The sequence below is a fragment of the Neovison vison genome, chromosome X, assembly GCF_020171115.1.
Source record: "Neovison vison isolate M4711 chromosome X, ASM_NN_V1, whole genome shotgun sequence".
Classification (NCBI taxonomy): Eukaryota; Metazoa; Chordata; class Mammalia; order Carnivora; family Mustelidae; genus Neogale; species Neogale vison.
The window spans coordinates 100,068,044-100,086,975 of NC_058105.1; the positions used below are offsets into that span (position 1 = coordinate 100,068,044).

Below are 18,932 nucleotides of genomic sequence, written 5' to 3' on the forward strand. Positions count from 1 at the left end.
GCAGGCAGAGAGAGAGAGTGGAAAGCAAGCTCCCTGCTGAGCAGAGAGCCTAATGCAGGACTAGATCCCACGACCCTGAGATCATGACCTGAGCTGAAGGCAGAGGCTTTAACCCACTTAGCCATCCAGGCGCCCCTTTTAAATACTGATTTTGTATCCATTCTACAACCAGGACAAACTCTATACTAATTGTAGGAGATTTTTCATGGTTGCTTTGGGATCACAAAGGTGTGAGATCTTGACTGTTATATATTATTCCGGCCTATTTCTCAGGGGTAGAGGTAGTTTGTGTTGTTGTTTTTATTATTATTTTCCAGTTTCTTTTTTAAGCTGCAATGAGTTTTCATCAGAGCCCTGAAGATGACTGTATGTGTGGTCCTTCTCCTCACATGTATTCTATAGGTAATAGAGAAGGCAGACAAATTGTTTGCCCCTCCCCTAGATCTATACTGTGAAGGGTACATTCTCATACAGACTCACTTTCCAGTCATCTGTGAGCAAACAGTGAAGTCTGTGGAGTAAAAACCTGTAAAAGGATGCAGACATTCCTTATTGCTGTAGCCTCCAGGGATCTCATGCTCTCTCACTAGTGTAAACTTGGTTTCTACCAATTCACCACCACCCTGACTCACCACGATCAATGTCTAGCTGTCTCTACCACAAGCAGACAATTGCTATTACCCCATTTCTTCCTGAAAGCACCTCGTTCTCCTTGGACTTCAGGATACTTTGTTGCCTTATCTTCCTAGGGGAACTTAACACATTTGGGAATTTGTTATTTATATGGTTTTTGCTGTTGTTTTGTTTATGCTTTTGCTATAATTTTAAGGGTGGGAACAAAAGGTCTTTCTAGTCCTCTACCTCCCTGAGAGGAAAATCAGAGCTACCTATTTCTGTTTAACCCATCATAACTTTGGAACTCTTTTGTTATTATTTCTTCAACAGCAGCTGGCATGAATTGTTGCTGTTCAAACATGGCTCTCTGTGAGAGGAGGATGGCAATAATCCTCCAGAATAGTGTTGAGAAGTAAAAACCTCCCTTCTCTGATCTGATCCCATGCCTACAGCCTGTCATTCATACAGAAAGGCCGCTGCCAAGCCCCCACTAGTTCACCACAGCCTTAGGTATATCAAGGATATTCTCTGCTTTTTTTTTTTTTAAAGATTTTATTTATTTATTCGACAGAGAGAGATCACAAGTAGGCAGAGAGGCAGGCAGAGAGAGAGAGGAGGAAGCAGGCTCCCTGCTGAGCAGAGAGCCCGACGCGGGACTCGATCCCAGGACCCTTAGATCATGACCCGAGCCAAAGGCAGCGGCCTAACCCACTGAGCCACCCAGGCGCCCCTCTCTGCTTTTTTGTTAATTGCTTTGATTGAGGCTACGCTCTTCTATACTCCCAAGATTTTGCTACCCAAAGTGTGCTATGAGAATCAGCGGCACCTTTATCAACTGGAAGCTTGTTACGAACACAGAATTTCAGGCCCTACTTAAAACCTACTGAAACATAAAAAGTTTACCAAAATCTCCAGGAGATTTATATTCATGTTACCACCTGAGAAGTGTTGGTCTAGTGTTGTTTTAGAGAGAGAAAGAGTAAACTAATCTAGTTCTCATTTGTCAGGAAACAGAAAATTCAGGGATGTTCTAAAACTTTTTTAAATTTTGATTTATAAGTTATATTCTTACCTATTTATATACTGCTTCAAATATTCAGAAATATTAAAATAGTCCTAAATAGTATTATGAATTGAAGATATGACTGCTAAACATAAAACTGAATCATTTTATGCATTAAAGGAATAAGTGCACATACTATTTTTATGAATATCATAATTATTTAAATTATTTTAGATTATTAAAACAGTACATTTTTGTAACAGATTTATTGATATATTACTTTTATACATTTTATCCAATTCAACTGTATAATTCATTATTATTTAATATATTTACAGAGCTGTGTGACCATCACCATTACTTGATTTTAGAAAATTTTTCCAAACATAAAGAAACCCCATACCCAATAGCTGTCATTCCCATTTCCCTCTTCTCTCATCCACTGGAAAACTAAACTAAACTACTTTAGGTCACTATGGACTTACCTATTCTAAACATGTTACAGACATGGAATCAAAATATGTGCCCTTTCGTGTTATGGCTTCATTTAAGCAAAATGTTTTCAAGTTTCATCAATGCCACAGCATGTATTAGGGCTTCGCTTCCTTTTATAGATGAGCAACATTCCATTTTGTGACACTATAAACCACATTTCATTTATCTATTTATCAGTTTATTGGCATTTGGGTTGCTTCATGTTTTGACTATTGTGAATAATGTTGCTATTAACATTTATTTAAGAATTTTTGTGAGAATATATGTATTTTCAAATATTTTGAGTATAAACCAATGAGTGGAATTGCTGAATCATATCATTAATCTATTCTTTTAACATTTTGAGAAATGTCAAACTGTTTAACATTAAACTGTTTTCCAAAGTGGGTGTACCATTTACAATCTCTCTAGCAATGTAGAAGGTTCCAGTTTCTATAAATCTTTCCCAATAATTGTAATATTTCTTCCCTTTTTAAAAAAATTTTAGTTATCCAAGTTGGTATCAAGTGCTAGTTCACTGTATTTTTCTTTTGCACTTACCTAATGACTAATATTATATTGTCTCTTCATGTGCTCATTGATAATTTATCTCCTTTTTTTCTTTTTACTTCCATTAATTGTTGCTTTATTTTTGAGTTGTGTTTTTATATATTCTTGGCATAAGTCTCTTGCTAGATATAAATTTTCATTGTTGCTGTGTCCTTTGAGATGGTCTCTTTTATTTCCCTTTTTATCCTATTAATATGGAGTATTGCATTGATTGGAATTCCCACTACTTCTCAGCGATTTATTATTTATTTGAGAGAGAGAGAGAGAGCAGGGTAAAGGGCAGAGGTAGAGGGAGAGAATCTCCAGCAGACTCCCTGCTGAGCATTAAGCCCAATGCAGGGTTTGATCTCAGGACCCTGCAATCACTACCAGAGCTGAAGTCAAGAGATGGAGGCTTAACCAACTGAGCCACCAAGGCACCCCAGAATTCCTATGTTAAACCAGTATTACACTCCTGGGATGAATCTCATCTAGTAATTTTTTAATCCTCTTAAAATGTTGCGGGATTCTGTTTGCTAGAATTTTGAGGATTTTTGTGCCCACATTCAGAACAGATAACATAGTACATTTTAAATTATTTTAAAGTGCTTTGGAAATGCAAAGTAATACATACTCTAATGCAGAAATCATGTTTCTAAAGGTAGTTAAATTGTGAAAATATTTGAACTCTAAATAATTATAAGATCAACCAAAAATGACAATTAGAAGATCAGCCACATGAGACTGAGGTAATGTATATAATATTTGGTAGACCTTCCATATAAGTGCCTCATTAAACTAGAAAGAAAATAAAGAATCTTGTGTACTAAGGTTATTAATCATTACAGAAAAAGACCAATTTAAAAAACAAGAAGTAGAAGTGCCTGGGTGGCTTAGTTGTTAAGCGTCTGCCTTCCACTCAGGTCATGATCCCAGGGTTCTGGGATCGAGCCCCACACCTGGCTCCCTGCTCTGCAGAAAGCCTGCTTCTCTGTCTCCCACTCCCTGTGCTTATGTTCTCTCTCTCTCTCTTTCTGTCAAATAAATAAATAAAATTTTTACTAAATAAATAAAGTATAAGAAATCAAAAGAAAATAATCATAGTAGTTACATATGACAGAACAGATACAATAAACTAATGAAAAATATTATGCTAATATTTTCAGAATTTAGATGAAATTCATTACTGTCATGTGTTACAAAATCTCACTCAATGGGAAATAGAAAATAAGAATGGGGAGGGGGAGGGAAAAAAGAAAATAAGAATGATCTTATAATAATTAAAAAATTAATTAGATTATTAAAAGTCATCCCACTAAAGAAATAAGAGGTCCAGATAATCTTACTAGTAAATTCTACAAAATCTAAGGAACAAGCAATTTCACTTTTCTAGAAAGTCTTTCAAAGCCTACAATGAAGAAATAACCTACAAGTAATTGTTGAGGGTTGCATAAAACTAGAACAAGAACAAAAAGAAACCTAAAAAGTACAGAGAATAATTACAAGTCATCACTCATGTAAACTAAAGCAAAAAATTAAAATATTAGTAAACTAATCAAGCACGGTATTAAAAAAGATTAGCTACCATGACAAAATTAAATTTGTGCCAGGAATGCAAGGTTAGTTTACACTTAAAAATCAATTTAATATACAATAGTAAGATAGGGAAAGAGAGAGATAAATAGGAAGAGAGATACAGACATATATAGTTGACCCTTAAACAATGTGGGGTTTGGGGCAACAACTCCTGTATGCTGAAAAACTTGTGAAGGACTTTTGACTCCTCCAAAACTTAACTACTAATAGCCTCCTGTTGACTAGAAGCCTTACTGAAAACGTAGCCAGTCAATTAACATATTTTGCATGTTATATATATTATATATGGTATTCTTACAATAACATAAGCTAGAAAAAAAGAAAATGTTATTAAGAGAATCACAAGGAAGAGAAAATACAGTTACAGTACTGTACTATTAAAAAAAATCCACATATAAGTGGACCTTCACAGTTCAAAACCATGTTGTTCAAGGGTCAACTGTATATAATATATATTATTAAACAGTATTCATTATAAAACCTCCTGGAAAATTGAAAGGGTATAAATTCCAGAACACAGTCTACAAAGTAATCATAAAGTAAATGTTATAATTAATGACAAAATGTTGACTGCATTCTGCTTAAGTATGTAAAAGCTCAGGTATAATACAAGATCATCCATGTAAATAAAAGATTAGAAGGAACCTCTTCATCCCATCCTTTTCTTTATTTTTTCACCCTTTTCTTTAAAAATAGAACAAAACATAACAAAACAAAAAAACTCAGACCCTGTAGTGTCTTGTAAATAAAGATTCAATTGCATCATTTTCTAAGAAAGAAAGAAAGACAGAAAAAAAAAAAAGAAAGAAAGAGCCTCTTCAGGACTCCGTTTCAACCAGTATCTTTGACTTCAAAAGAAATAGAAAAAATACCTCCCATGCCAAATTTATAAAAGAAATGTTTTGAATAGTTTTCATACGCTTGTATAAGTCACCCAGTTTGTGAATATAAAAGTTTAGAGCCAAACAAAGCAAGTCACTTATAGGGGAGAAGTTATGAGCAAACAAATATTTATGTTACAAGGTTCATTTGCACTACTTAATCTTTATTCCTTATTCTTAAATTTGCACATATTAGAGTTTTCAACCTTCACTGTGCATCAGAACCACCTAGAAAGCTTTTAAAAGCTGCCCACATAAAGGCAATACCCCCACAGATTCTATTTCAGTTGGCTTGGGGTGGGGCATCAGTTTTTATTTTTTAAATTTCCCATATGATTACAAAAGGGCATCCAGATTTGAAAACCCACTCTTGTGGATGAAAAAGGAAATGACACATCTCTCTGGACATTAGGAAAGAATCTGCAAGAATTGCACAGATCTAAGCTAAAGAAGAATTTAACATTTTGAAAGAGCAGTATCACACAATGATACTTAACATGAGCTTTGGAGGTCAAACTGCTTAGATTCAAAATCCAGCCACATATTTTCCTAGGAAAATAAATTAACATCTCTATTTTAGTTTTCTGGTTAACACTCATAACAGTTACCATGATGTTCATGTTTTGAGGATTAAATAAGCCATTATATGTAAAATTCTTAGTCCTTTAATTGGCATACTACAAAATAATGTGAAAATGAATAGAGAAAACCTCACTTAAAATTGAGTTGAGGAAGCCCTGAAGGGGGAATTGATGTATGTTACCATTCATTGCAGCTGGCATAATTAGCAGGAAATAGGAAGCATTTTATTTCTTGTTCTTAAGAAAAAAAAAAGGAAGACCTCTCTCTGCCCCAGCTATTAATAATGTACCTGTAACCAATGAGAAACCATCACATCCTCAAACTCCTGTACCTTTCCTATGAGCTTCTGTTCAAAACAACCCTCCCCAATTTTGACCTACACCTACTGAAAGTGGAATTTCCCATTGTCTCTTCATACTTGCTTATGGCTTGCCATAGTTTGCTTGTCCAGAATTGCCGTTCCTTTGCTACTCCTAAATAAACTCATTTCCCTAACAAAATAACTTTTATTTTTATGGTTGACAACACCAAACATCCCCCTCTCCTGGCTAGTATAAGTGATCACTGCTTCTCTACTAATAAAAGGATTAGCCTCAATTATAGTAGTCTTCCCTCTAAATAAGATTTATGAAGTTACTCATAGAACTACCACTGCCCCTGATAGCACACAATCGAGGTGAATCCCTATTTCCTTGAACCTGTCCCCAATTTACTGAGCCAATGCACAAATCCCATAATGTCTTCCATAATATCCTTTACTTTGAGACACTCCATGATTCTCCATAATGTGTGGTCTCCCCCCCTGCAATGCCCATTGAAAAGAATTTGTTCAACTATAGATATGTTCCAAGTGGTCTCTGGCTAGAACACACTGACACTGAGTAGGTATAAATATGAAAGAGAAAGAATGTGGTCAATTGATTGTGGGTGAATTTTTACATCCTCCATTTTGCAGGACATGTGGCTATTGCCTTGGTTTGCCCTGATTTATTGAACTGCAATGCTAATCCATTAAAAATGGGTGTTGGAGGGGATGTGGAGAAAGGGGAACCCTCTTACACTGTTGGTGGGAATGCAAGTTGGTGCAGCCTCTTTGGAGAACAGTGTGGAGATTCCTCAAGAAATTAAAAATAGAACTTCCCTATGACCCTGCAATTGCATTCCTGGGTATTTACCCCAAAGAGACAGATGTCGTGAAAAGAAGGGCCATCTGTACCCCAATGTTTATAGCAGCAATGGCCACGGTCGCCAAACTATGGAAAGAACCAAGATGCCCTTCAACAGACGAATGGATAAGGAAAATGTGGTCCATATACACTATGGAGTATTATGCCTCCATCAGAAAGGACGAATACCCAACTTTTGTAGCAACATGGATGGGACTGGAAGAGATTCTGCTGAGTGAAATCAGTCAAGCAGAGAGAGTCAATTATCATATGGTTTCACTTATTTGTGGAGCATAACAAATGGTATGGAGGACATGGGGAGATAGAGAGGAGAAGGGAGTTAGGGGAAATTGGAAGGGGAGGTGAACCATGAGAGACTATGGACACTGAAAAACAATCTGAGGGGACTGAAGTGGCGAGGGAGGAGTGGGAGGTTGGGGTACCAGGTGGTGGGTATTATAGAGGGCACGGATTGCATGGAGTACTGAGTGTGGTGAAAAAATAATGAATACTATTATGCTGAAAATAAATAAAAAATAAATTTAAAAAAATAGAAAAAATATGATATTTCTTCTGGAAAAAAAAGGTTTAATTTTCTGTTCTCACTTTTTTATTACTGCCTAGCATTTCTCCAGATTTAGTGCTGACCTTCAAATTAATCATGACATTCTACATATTGACTGACAGTCACATTCCCAATACAAAACATTCTAAATGTAACATTAAAATATCAGATTATACCACTTCTATTATCTACATGCAACCTGTAGATGATAAATTTTAATCTTGCAACCCTGATGATAAATTTTTTTTAAGATTTTATTTGTCAGAGAGAGAGAGAGAGCGCACAAGCAGGGGAGGTGGGAGAGGGAGAAACAGACCACCCCCTCCATCCCCCCACTGAGCAGGGAGACCAATGTGGGGCTGGATCCCAGGACCCTGGGATCCTGACCTGAGCTGAAGGCAGATACTAAACCAATGCAGCCACCAGGTGCCCTGATGATAAATATTTAATGCTAAACATTAAAGGGATAATTTGGAACTTCTGGGGAAAATATAGAGTTTTTTGTAAATAATGACTATTTTCTGATTTAATCAAGTTGAACATTAGACACATGTGAAACAACCAATGCATACAAATGTAGGACCTCAACACTACATTAGTTTTAAGAATAGATAGAATTAAAAGGTCAGTACAATTTCTCAATTGTATATTGAATGTTGTTTACTTTAACAAACTATCCCATGATAAGTCAAACCAGGGGCACTTTTAGACAGTACATAAAAGATAGGTGTTGCCCAATATAGTTTACAATTCTACTCTACTAAAAAAATAGAATAAAAATAGTATTTTCCAATTATAAGAGTTACAACTGTTACTTCATGAAAAAAAAAGTTGAAATAAGCATCAGTTAAATAATAGATATTATTTTGCAGAACAAAGCTCCTTTGAACTGACAGTTCAGAATACTCCAATTTCAGGATTTTGTTAAAAGTGCAGTCAAATGAAAGTATTATTCCTCTCAGAAATTAAACTTTATGTTACAAAAATGGTCTGTTGCTGTTCTCAAAATCACCAGATGATTATAGGATGAGAAATTTCCATTAGCAATCAAATGTAGCAATTGAAGAAAATGGTCCAAAAGAATAACAAAGAAGTCCACCAAGATGATCTAACAATTGTAAATATCTATGCTCCCAATATGGGAGCAGCCAATTACTTAAGAAAACTGTTAATCAAGATAAAGAGTCATATTGATATGAATACACTAATCGTAGGAGATCTTAACATGCCTCTCACAGAAACAGACAGATCAACGAAGCAGAAAATCAATAAAGAAACAAGAGCATTGAATGACACATTGGACTAGATGGACCTCACAGATATATACAGAACATTCCACCCTAAAACAACAGAATACTCATTCTTCTCAAGTGTACACAGAACCTTCTCAAGAATAGACCATATACTGGGTCACAAATCAGGACTCAACCAATACCAAAAGACTGAGATTATTCCCTGCATATTCTCAGATCACAATGCTTTGAAACTGGAGCTCAATCACAAGGAAAAGTTCAGAAGGAACTCAAACACCTGGAAGCTAAAGTCCACCTTGCTTAAGAATGCTTGGATCAACCAGGAGATCAAAGAAGAACTAAAACAATTCATGGAAACCAATGAGAATGAAGACACTTCTGTCCAAAACCTATAGGATACAGCAAAGGCAGTCCTAAGGGGGAAGTACATAGCCATCCAAGCCTCCCTCAAAAAAACTGAAAAATCCAGAATACACCAGCTGTCTCTACACCTTAAAGAACTGGAGAATCAACAACAAATCAAACCAACTCCACACATAAGAAGGGAAATCATCAAGATTAGAGCTGAGATCAATGAGGTAGAAACCAGAGATACAGTAGAACGTATCAATAAAACTAGAAGCTGGTATTTTGAAAGAATCAATAAGATCGATAAACCATTGGCCACACTAATCCAAAAGAAAAGAGAGAAAGCCCAAATTCATAAAATTATGAATGAAAAGGGAGAGATCACAACTAACACCAAGGAAATAGAAACAATCCTCAGAAGTTATTATCAACAGTTATATGCCAATAAGCTTAGCAACCTAGATGAAATGGATGCATTCCTGGAAAACTATAAACTACCAAAATTGAACCAGGAAGAAATCGACAACCTGAATAGACTGATATCTAATAAGGAGATTGAAGCAGTGATCAAAAACCTCCCAAAAAACAAGAGCCCAGGACCTGATGGATTCCCTGGGGAATTCTACCAAACTTTCAAAGAAGAAAGAACACCTATTCTCCTGAAGCTGTTTCAAAAAACTGAAGCAGAAGGAAAACTTCCAGACTCTTTCTATGAAGCCAGCATTACCCTGATCCCCAAACCAGGCAAAGACCCTACCAAAAAGGAGAATTTTAGACCAATATCACTAATGAATATGGATGCTAAGATTCTCAACAAGATCCTAGCCAAGAGGATCCAACAGCACATTAAAAAGTTTATCCACCATGATCAGGTGGGATTCATCCCTGGGCTACAAGGATGGTTCAACATTCTCAAATCAATCAATGTGATACAACAAATTAATATGAGAAGAGAGAAGAACAACATGGTCCTCTCAATTGATGCAGAAAAAGAATTTGACAAAATCCAGCATCCATTCCTGATTAAAACTCTTCAAAGTATAGGGATAGAGGGAACATTCCTGAACCTCATCAAATCTCTCTATGCAAGACCCACAGCAAATATCATCCTCAATGGGAAAAAGCTTGCAGCCTTCCCGTTGAGATGAGGAACAAGACAAGGATGCCCACTCTCCCTACTCTTGTTCAACATAGTATTAGAAGTCCTAGCAGCAGCAATCAGACAACAGAGAGAAATAAAAGGTATCCAAATTGGCAATGAAGAAGTCAAACTCTCTCTATTCGGAGATGACATGATTCTTTATATGGAAAACCCAAAAGACTCCACCCCCAAACTACTAGAACTCATACAGCAATACAGCAACGTGGCAGGATACAAAGTCAATGTGCAGAAATCAGTGGCTTTCTTATACACTAACAATGAAAATACAGAAGGGGACATTAGAGAATCGATTCCATTTACTATAGCACCAAGAACCATAAGATACCTGGGAATAAACCTAACCAAAGAGGTAAAGGATCTGTACTTGAGGAACTACAGAACACTCATGAAAGAAATTGAAGAAGACACAAAAAGATGGAAGACCATTCCATGCTCTTGGATCGGAAGAATAAACATTGTTAAAATGTCTATACTGCCTAGAGCAAGCTATACTTTTAATGCCATTCCGATCAAAATTCCACCAGTATTCTTCAAAGAGCTGGAGCAAATAATCCAAAAATTTGTATGGAATCAGAAGAGACCCCGAATCGCTAAGGAAATGTTGAAAAACAAAAATAAAGCTGGGGGCATCACGTTACCTGATTTCAACCTTTATTACAAAGCTGTGATCACCAAGACAGCATGGTACTGGCTAAAAACAGACACATAGACCAGTGGAACAGAGTAGAGAGCCCAGATATGGACCGTCAACTCTACGGTCAATTAATGTTCGACAAAACAGGAAAAAGTATACAGTGGAGAAAAGACAGTCTCTTCAATAAATGGTGCTGGGAAAACTGGACAGCTATATGTAGAAGAATGAAACTCGACCATTCTCTTACACCATACACAAAGATAAACTCAAAATGGATAAAAGACCTCCATGTGAGACAGGAATCCATCAGAATCCTAGAGGAGAACATAGGCAGTAATCTCTTCGATACCAGCCACAGCAACTTCTTTCAAGATATGTCTCCAATGGCAAAGGAAACAAAAGCCAAAATAAACTTTGGGGACTTCATCAAAATCAAAAGCTTCTGCAGAGCAAAGGAAACTGTCAAGAAAAAAAAGAGGCAACCCACGGAATGGGAGAAGATATTTGCAAATGACAGTACAGATGAAATGTTGATATCTAGGATCTATAAAGAACTCCTCAAACTCAACACACACAAAACAGACAATCATATAAAAAATGGGCAGAAGATATGAACAGACACTTCTCCAATCAAGACATACAAATGGCTAATAGACACATGAAAAAATGTTCATCATCACTAGCCCTCAGGGAGATTCAAATTAAAACCACATTGAGATATCACCTTACACCAGTTAGAATGGCCAAAATTAACAAGACAGGAAACAACATGTGTTGGAGAAGATGTGGAGAAAGGGGGATCCTCTTACACTGTTGGTGGGAATGCAAGTTGGTGCAGCCTCTTTGGAGAACAGTGTGGAGATTCCTCAAGAAATTAAAAATAGAACTTCCCTATGACCCTGCAATTGCATTCCTGGGTATTTACCCCAAAGAGACAGATGTCGTGAAAAGAAGGGCCATCTGTACCCCAATGTTTATAGCAGCAATGGCTACGGTCGCCAAACTGTGGAAAGAACCAAGATGCCCTTCAACAGACGAATGGATAAGGAAAATGTGGTCCATATACACTATGGAGTATTATGCCTCCATCAGAAAGGATGAATACCCGGGGCGCCTGGGTGGCTCAGTGGGTTAAGCCGCTGCCTTCGGCTCAGGTCATGATCCCAGCGTCCTGGGATCGAGTCCCGCATCGGGCTCTCTGCTGAGCGGAGAGCCTGCTTTCCTCTCTCTCTCTCTCTCTCTCTGCCTGCCTCTATGCCTACTTGTGATCTCTCTCTGTCAAATAAATAAATAAAATCTTTAAAAAAAAAAAAAAGAAAGGATGAATACCCAACTTTTGTAGCAACATGGACAAGACTGGAAGAGATTATGCTGAGTGAAATCAGTCAAGCAGAGAGAGTCAATTATCATATGGTTTCACTTATTTGTATAACAAATATCATGGAGGACAAGGGGTGTTAGAGAGGAGAAGGGAGTTGGGGGAAATTGGAAGGGGAGGTGAATCATGAGAGACTATGGACTCTGAAAAACAATCTGAGGGGTTTGAAGTGGCGGGGGGGTGGGAGGTTGGGGTACCAGGTGGTGGGTATTATAGAAGGCACAGATTGCATGGAGCACTGGGTGTGGTGAAAAAATAATGAATACTGTTTTTCTGAAAAAAAATTATTTAATAAAAAAAGAATAACAAAGAAGATACTTTATCATATGCATGATCTACTGAAGAAGCAGCTGTCTCTAAGGTATAAAAAAAGGTTCATCAGTGAAAAACATTAACTGTTGTATTAATGATGGAGGGCTTAAGCACACACAATATGAAGAGCTAGCAGGAACGAGAGTGTAAGTGTAAAAGGGCAAACGTACCTCCTAGCAAGCCCTGAAAAGGTCCCCTACTTACATGAAACAGGTGTTCATTTATTACATGGATAAAAAAAATTTTTTTTGACATTCACCACTCTTTGGACAAATTACCACGTTATGAATTTTCAAACACAGGATAGATAAACTTTTTTATTCTTGTTTTTATTTTTGTTTGTTTGCTTTTTAACAGCGCTCTCAGCAACGACATGTAGTTAGGAAAGGAAACTCCCAAACTTTGACTACCTGGCACCACATACCCTTGAGCAAAATCATAGAAAGTCCAGGGTTAAGAAGTCTCACTCTCAGTGCTAAATTTGGGGTATGCTAATCAAATGTATGTGACCTCAGTGTACTTCAAACCACAGACTTACTATGGTCACCAGACCAAATACCCATTTTTTCATAGCAGTTGCCATCTTGGCCATCTCCCATCATTCTCCAAGGCAACAGAATGAAGTCCTAAAATATTGTCCTGATATTCAAAGCCCTGGATGGTCAGGCCTCTGAACCAACTGATTCCAACTTTACCACTCCATACTCTCCTTCGCAGAGGAAGGCTCCCTTACTTGTCACATCCTTCCTAGTTCCTACATCATTACAATTAAATTCTAATGAGAAATATATAAAGGCCTCAGCAGAGATGGAATATGGAAACCACCTATCGTGTTGACATCACTGCTTAACTAACAAGTTTCTGCAAAAGCCATAAACAACTAAAAAATTCTTTGTTGCCCCATCAGGCTGATCAAGGACAGATTGTTCATAAAGATGACTCTGCAAGCTGCCAACTGATCAGTTTATCAAAAAAAAAAAAAAAAAAAAAAAAAAAAAAAAAACGTATAAGCAAGTTCCACTGTCTATTCTCTGCAATGTTTTCTCCTTCACTATTGGAAGACAATTTCTTGGCTACAGAATTCTAGGTTAGTATTTTTTTTTCCTCTTAACACTTTAAATATTCCACTATCTTCCTGACTACATGATTTCTGAGACATTGGATATAATTCTTGGATATAAATCTCAACTCTTCTATAGGCAAGGTATTTTCCCCCCTCTGGCTTCTTTCACAATTCTTTCTCTATATTTGATGGTCTGCAATTTAAAAATAGTATTCCTAGCTATAAAGTTTGTTGGTTTTTTTTTTTTTGGGTTTTTTTTTTGGCATTCATCCTGCCTGGTATTGCCTGATCTTCCTGGATCTGTGGTTTGATGCCTGACATTAATTTGAGGAAATTTTCATCTACTACAACATCAAAGGAATTGTTATTTAAATGAGGGTTTCTTCGGAAATACAACTGTGAACAAATACCATTCTGTGAACAATTTAAAAGCACTAGGGAAACTACTTTCTGGGACGCGATAGCTTTAGTGTACATCAGAATCACATGGAGGATTTAATAAAACACAGATTGCTAGGTCCCACCCTCAACGGTTTCTTAATCGAAAGGTTTTGGGTGCAGCCCTACCCTTTACCCTCCACAGAACCACTGCACCAAGTTGTGAGGATGGTCCGATTTTACCAATGGAGTGAATCTAAGCAGAATAAGTGTCAATGTTGACAGATAAAAATCTGGGGAAATGAGTATGACTTTTTTTCAGCCCAAGTTAACCTAAGAGAAATCTTTCACAGAGATTCCCTTCATGGACCTCCACTCTGTACTCTGTACCCACCAACCTGTACTCAGGTCCATGTTCAAGGTGGAAAGTGCCTCCTTCTACCTCAACCATTCAATCTGACTCTTGAAATTTGTACCAAAAGGTACAAACGGGTAAGCTAACATATATCCAATTGTCTGGAATAGGATAGAAAAATATATAAAACCTGAATGTGTCTCCATATTCGTTCATTTATATACACAAACAGTATTTGATATCTGTTTTCTTCTAGGCACTGTTCTTAGCTCTGAGAACACACCAGAGAACAACAAAACAGACAAGACTATTCCTGTTAAAAAGCTCACATTCTATTGGAAGGAACAGACTCTCCATTTTATATATATAATTTTGGAATAAATGCTATTGAAAAGAACAGAGCAAGAAAGAGAAAGATGGAAGGATAAGCTATTTTAGAGGGTACTGGGAAATGTTTTCAGATAAAGTGATATTTGAGCAGACACCTGAATAAAGTGAGAAACAGTATCACAAAGATTAATAGGAAAATAATAGTCCAAGCAGAAGATAGCAGAGAAAAATGCAAAAACTTTGTAAAAGCATAAAACTCAGTTTTTTTTTGAAAGTAAAGAGGCGAGTGCCTGTAATGTATTATATTTAAAAATGCAGCAAACTCTTTGAAATTAACTTGGATGAACCATTTTGTTGATAAAAACAGAACCATAATAATTTTACAACAAATGAATATACTAATTTCTAATATGTGTACATTGTTTTATACTATTTTGGTTAAAGTGTCACTCCTCAGTAATCTAATAATTTGCAGTTTTTAAAATATTTTTGAAAGGGCCAAATACAGTTTTATAAAATATGAATCTTATTCAATTGCAGATTCAAGTCAAATTATTTTGACATTATTAGCACATCAATTAGAAGGTACTAAAATATTCTATGTTTACTGCTGCCTAATACCAATATATCAATATAACTGTTTCAATCTTGATGTCACTATGTTTGTTGAAGGAATGCCTTTAAGTTAAAACAACCGTAATTCAAAGTCTCATTTTAAAATAACACTCTTAAATCTTTTTATTTCTAAAATTTAGATTAAACTCTGAGGGTTCAGTATAAAAAATAAATATAATAAATTAAACACAACCACTTCTGAACAGAAGAGGTATGTATGTACTTGGAAGAGGGGGCCCAAATTGAAGCCACAGAAACAACCAGCATGCACAGTGCCATCCATCTCACTACAATCAGTGGTTATGACAGAGGGAAAAAATACACTAGACTAGCAAACTGTAATTTAAAAAAAAAAAAACAACAACAAAAATTGAAGGCTCATAGGATGAAAATTTATAGAGCCTCATTTCACAAGGACAGAACCAGGAGTGGCCACCTGAACACTGAAGGTCTCTTTATGAACACCCACTTGCCTCAGTATTTGGACCTAATATGACCAACCTCCCCCCCAAATTCATGAAGCATTACTGCACTTAGTGATTTCCAACATGACTGTCACAATGACATGTAAGATGTTTTCTAGTTAAATTTCACTTGATATCAACTAAGTACACACAAGATTTGAGCATGTCACCTAAAATTTAATACTTTATAGAGCTGAAAATATCAGCAATGATATTAAGACTGTCTTTTGGAGAGCATCTCTTCATAAATTTTATCACTTATTCTTCAAAATACATTAAAGAAGCAACTTTTATTATTTCCATGTTACATGTAAGGTAACTGATCTCGAAGATCTTAAGAGATCCTTTTTGCAGAAAAGAGTCAGGTCTAGAATCCATGGATTCTGGGTCTAATTCTACATTGTCACACGAAAATTAGGAATAATTTATTTAAAGAAAAAAATTCTCACCATGGTGACAGTTTTTCCATATAATATGTCGGGCATTCTCATAATTTGTGTTCATCCAACTAAGCAGAATCCTTTCAGGATTAGAATATATGTTGCTGGATAAAAAACAAGGATTGACTTTTGGTGAATTCTGGACATGTATGGGGGGCAGGTTGTTGCTGCAATGTGGTACAACCCGGGATAGTACCAGAACCTGAAATTGGGAAAAAGATGGAGCCTTCATTAGGCTTGAATAGTAAAATTAAAAAATCAATCAATCAATCAATCAATCAAGACATCAGTATTTTCTGGTCAATTGCATCCATACAAGAGTAAAAGAAATTAGAAGACCCCCCACAATAAAGATGAAAGTCAGAGTATAGGCAATAACAACTCGCCTATCCAAATCTCAGCTATGTTTGAAATCCTCATGGACATAGGCCAGCAAGCACATAATGCATATGTACATATTGTGAGATACAATCTGTGATGTCTCAAAGTCTGCAAACAAATTTTCTCCTACTTAATTTAGGTGAAAGAGGCCCATAGAGAATCCTGTGGTAACCACGGCACTGGATACGGAAGCAATAGGACTGTTTTAAACATAAACTGAATTCTAGTTAAGAGGTAAGAAGGTCTATATCTATTCCTTAATTCAATTATTATGTACTGAGTGCATGATACAAAACTAGTTGCTGTGCTTGGAAATAGTGGTATGATAGTGAAACTATGCAATCCCTAACTAAAGTATATTTAGAAAGATATTTAATCCGAAATGGTTGAATTTCAACCATTTAAATATTTAAATATTTAAAAAGGTAAAGTGTAAAAGGCAGAACAACAATTTAAAACATGCTACCAAAGTTCATTCCTTTTCCAAAGTTTCCAAGAACAAGGTTATACCATACCTGTTTGTCAGTGTTTCTGTTTAAAATTCAAGCTGTTATTCTACCAAGAAATAGCTCTTATATTTTTGGATGGTGTTTAAAGAATATTTTAAAAGTAATGATTGGTCTCATAATGAATAAATGGAACAGCAATGAAAAAAATGTCATGTCCTTCCCCAACAAAAACATGAATAAGATGTAGATCATAACATGAGGTGAAATTTTAATTTTACTAAACTGTTGCAATTTCACAGAATGTTCTAAACTATGTGTAAGTTATTCTAGTAAATCTTAACTCAAAATGTATGCCAAAAAGGCACAATTAATTTAAGTAGTAATTAGAAAAAGATCAGATTTAACTTTTAGAAGGTTACCTTTCCTTAGATCAGATTAAGTAGAATATAACAAATAGTGCTCAAACATCCCATAAAAGTTTATCACCCTAACAAAATTTCTTGCAGTCATTTAAGTCTAAATATTATCAAGATTATAAATTTGTTGTAAACAGAATATAATTTAAGTTCATAAAGTAAGAATTTTTAAAAGGAAAATAGAGGAAGAAAATATAAAAGGAAGTATTCAAGCTTGTTCATCAACAAGCCCTATCAAAGAGGACCACCTACAAGTGACCTGGGGGTGAAGACAGAAACATCAGTTAAGACAGGAGGTAGAGGGCACGTGGGTGGCTTAGTTGGTTAAGCAGTTGCCTTCCACTTGGGTCATGATCCTGGGGTCCTGGGGTCAAGTCCCACATTGGGCTCCCTGCTCAGCAAAGGGTTTGCATCTCCCTTTGACCTTCCTCCTGCTCATGATCTCTCACTCGCTTGCTCTCGCGCTCACTCAGTCTCTCTCAAATTTTCAAAATCTTAAAAAACAAAAAAACAAAAACAAGAGGTAGAGAGAAAGCTCCAAGAAGAGGCTCAATCTATAGGGGAGTTTCCTGGTGGTGGAAGGCACAGCAGCAATCTGACCTCACCTCTAAGGTACAGCACACATCATACCAGGGTGTCACTATAGGGGTTCCAGGAAACCCAAGATGCACCTGCTACTGATTTAAATAAAGATAAAGCCCTGCAAGCCCAGAGACCTCTTTCCCTTGTCTTCTCAGTCCTACTAACTATAGGAACTCCTGGCTCCTTATTCATCTCTTATCAATCTCCTTCCTTCTCAGCCTATACACTAGTTTTTTTCAGAAGACCCATCATCACTACTTCAAAGAGCAAAGGGATGACATCCTAGATGAGAATGCTGCAGTGTCTGTCCTACAACGTGACCATCTATACTCACTTTTCCTCCTTCTCTACAGCCACAATGGGTAAGCTATCCCTTCTCTTGTACTAGATACCAAAATCACGCATCATCTTTGGGACAGTCCTCCAACAGTTGCCTTTTTAGCTTTGGGATCTTTAACCTCTCCCTTCTCAACAATATCAAAACATGATCACTTATACTCAGCTTTTATTTTTTTTATTTTTTTTTAAAGATTTTATTTATTTATTTGACAGAGAGAGATCACAAGTAGGCAGAGAGGCAGGCAGAGAGAGAGAGAGGAGGAAGCAGGCTCCCCGCTGAGCAGAGAGCCTGATGTGGGACTCAGTCCCAGGACCCTGAGATCATGACCCGAGCTGAAGGCAGCGGCTTAACCCACTGAGCCACCCAGGCGCCCTATACTCAGCTTTTAGAGAGCTCTCCCAAACTTGGATTCCCCGATTGTTTTACCTGTTCTCTCCACCAGTGTAACCCATGAAAGAGTTTTCTAATCCATTGTCCCCACTTTCATTCCTTTTGCTCATCAAACCAAAGCCCACCTAATAACCTTCCACCAATTCATCACACCCTCATACCCTGAAAGTGCCTTTGTTGTCTAATACAATAGGGAATTTTTAATCATTAC

General features: G+C 36.6%; 1 protein-coding gene across 1 annotated transcript in view; it reads right to left on the minus strand.

Annotated features, from left to right (window-relative positions):
• CFAP47 (cilia and flagella associated protein 47) overlaps nt 1–18,932 on the minus strand; it is a 515,984-nt gene that overhangs the window by 284,762 nt on the left and 212,290 nt on the right. The window contains exon 34 of the mRNA XM_044235156.1: nt 16,173–16,365. Within this exon, the coding sequence (XP_044091091.1) occupies nt 16,173–16,365 (193 nt within the window). The remainder of the gene's footprint in view (nt 1–16,172; nt 16,366–18,932) is intronic.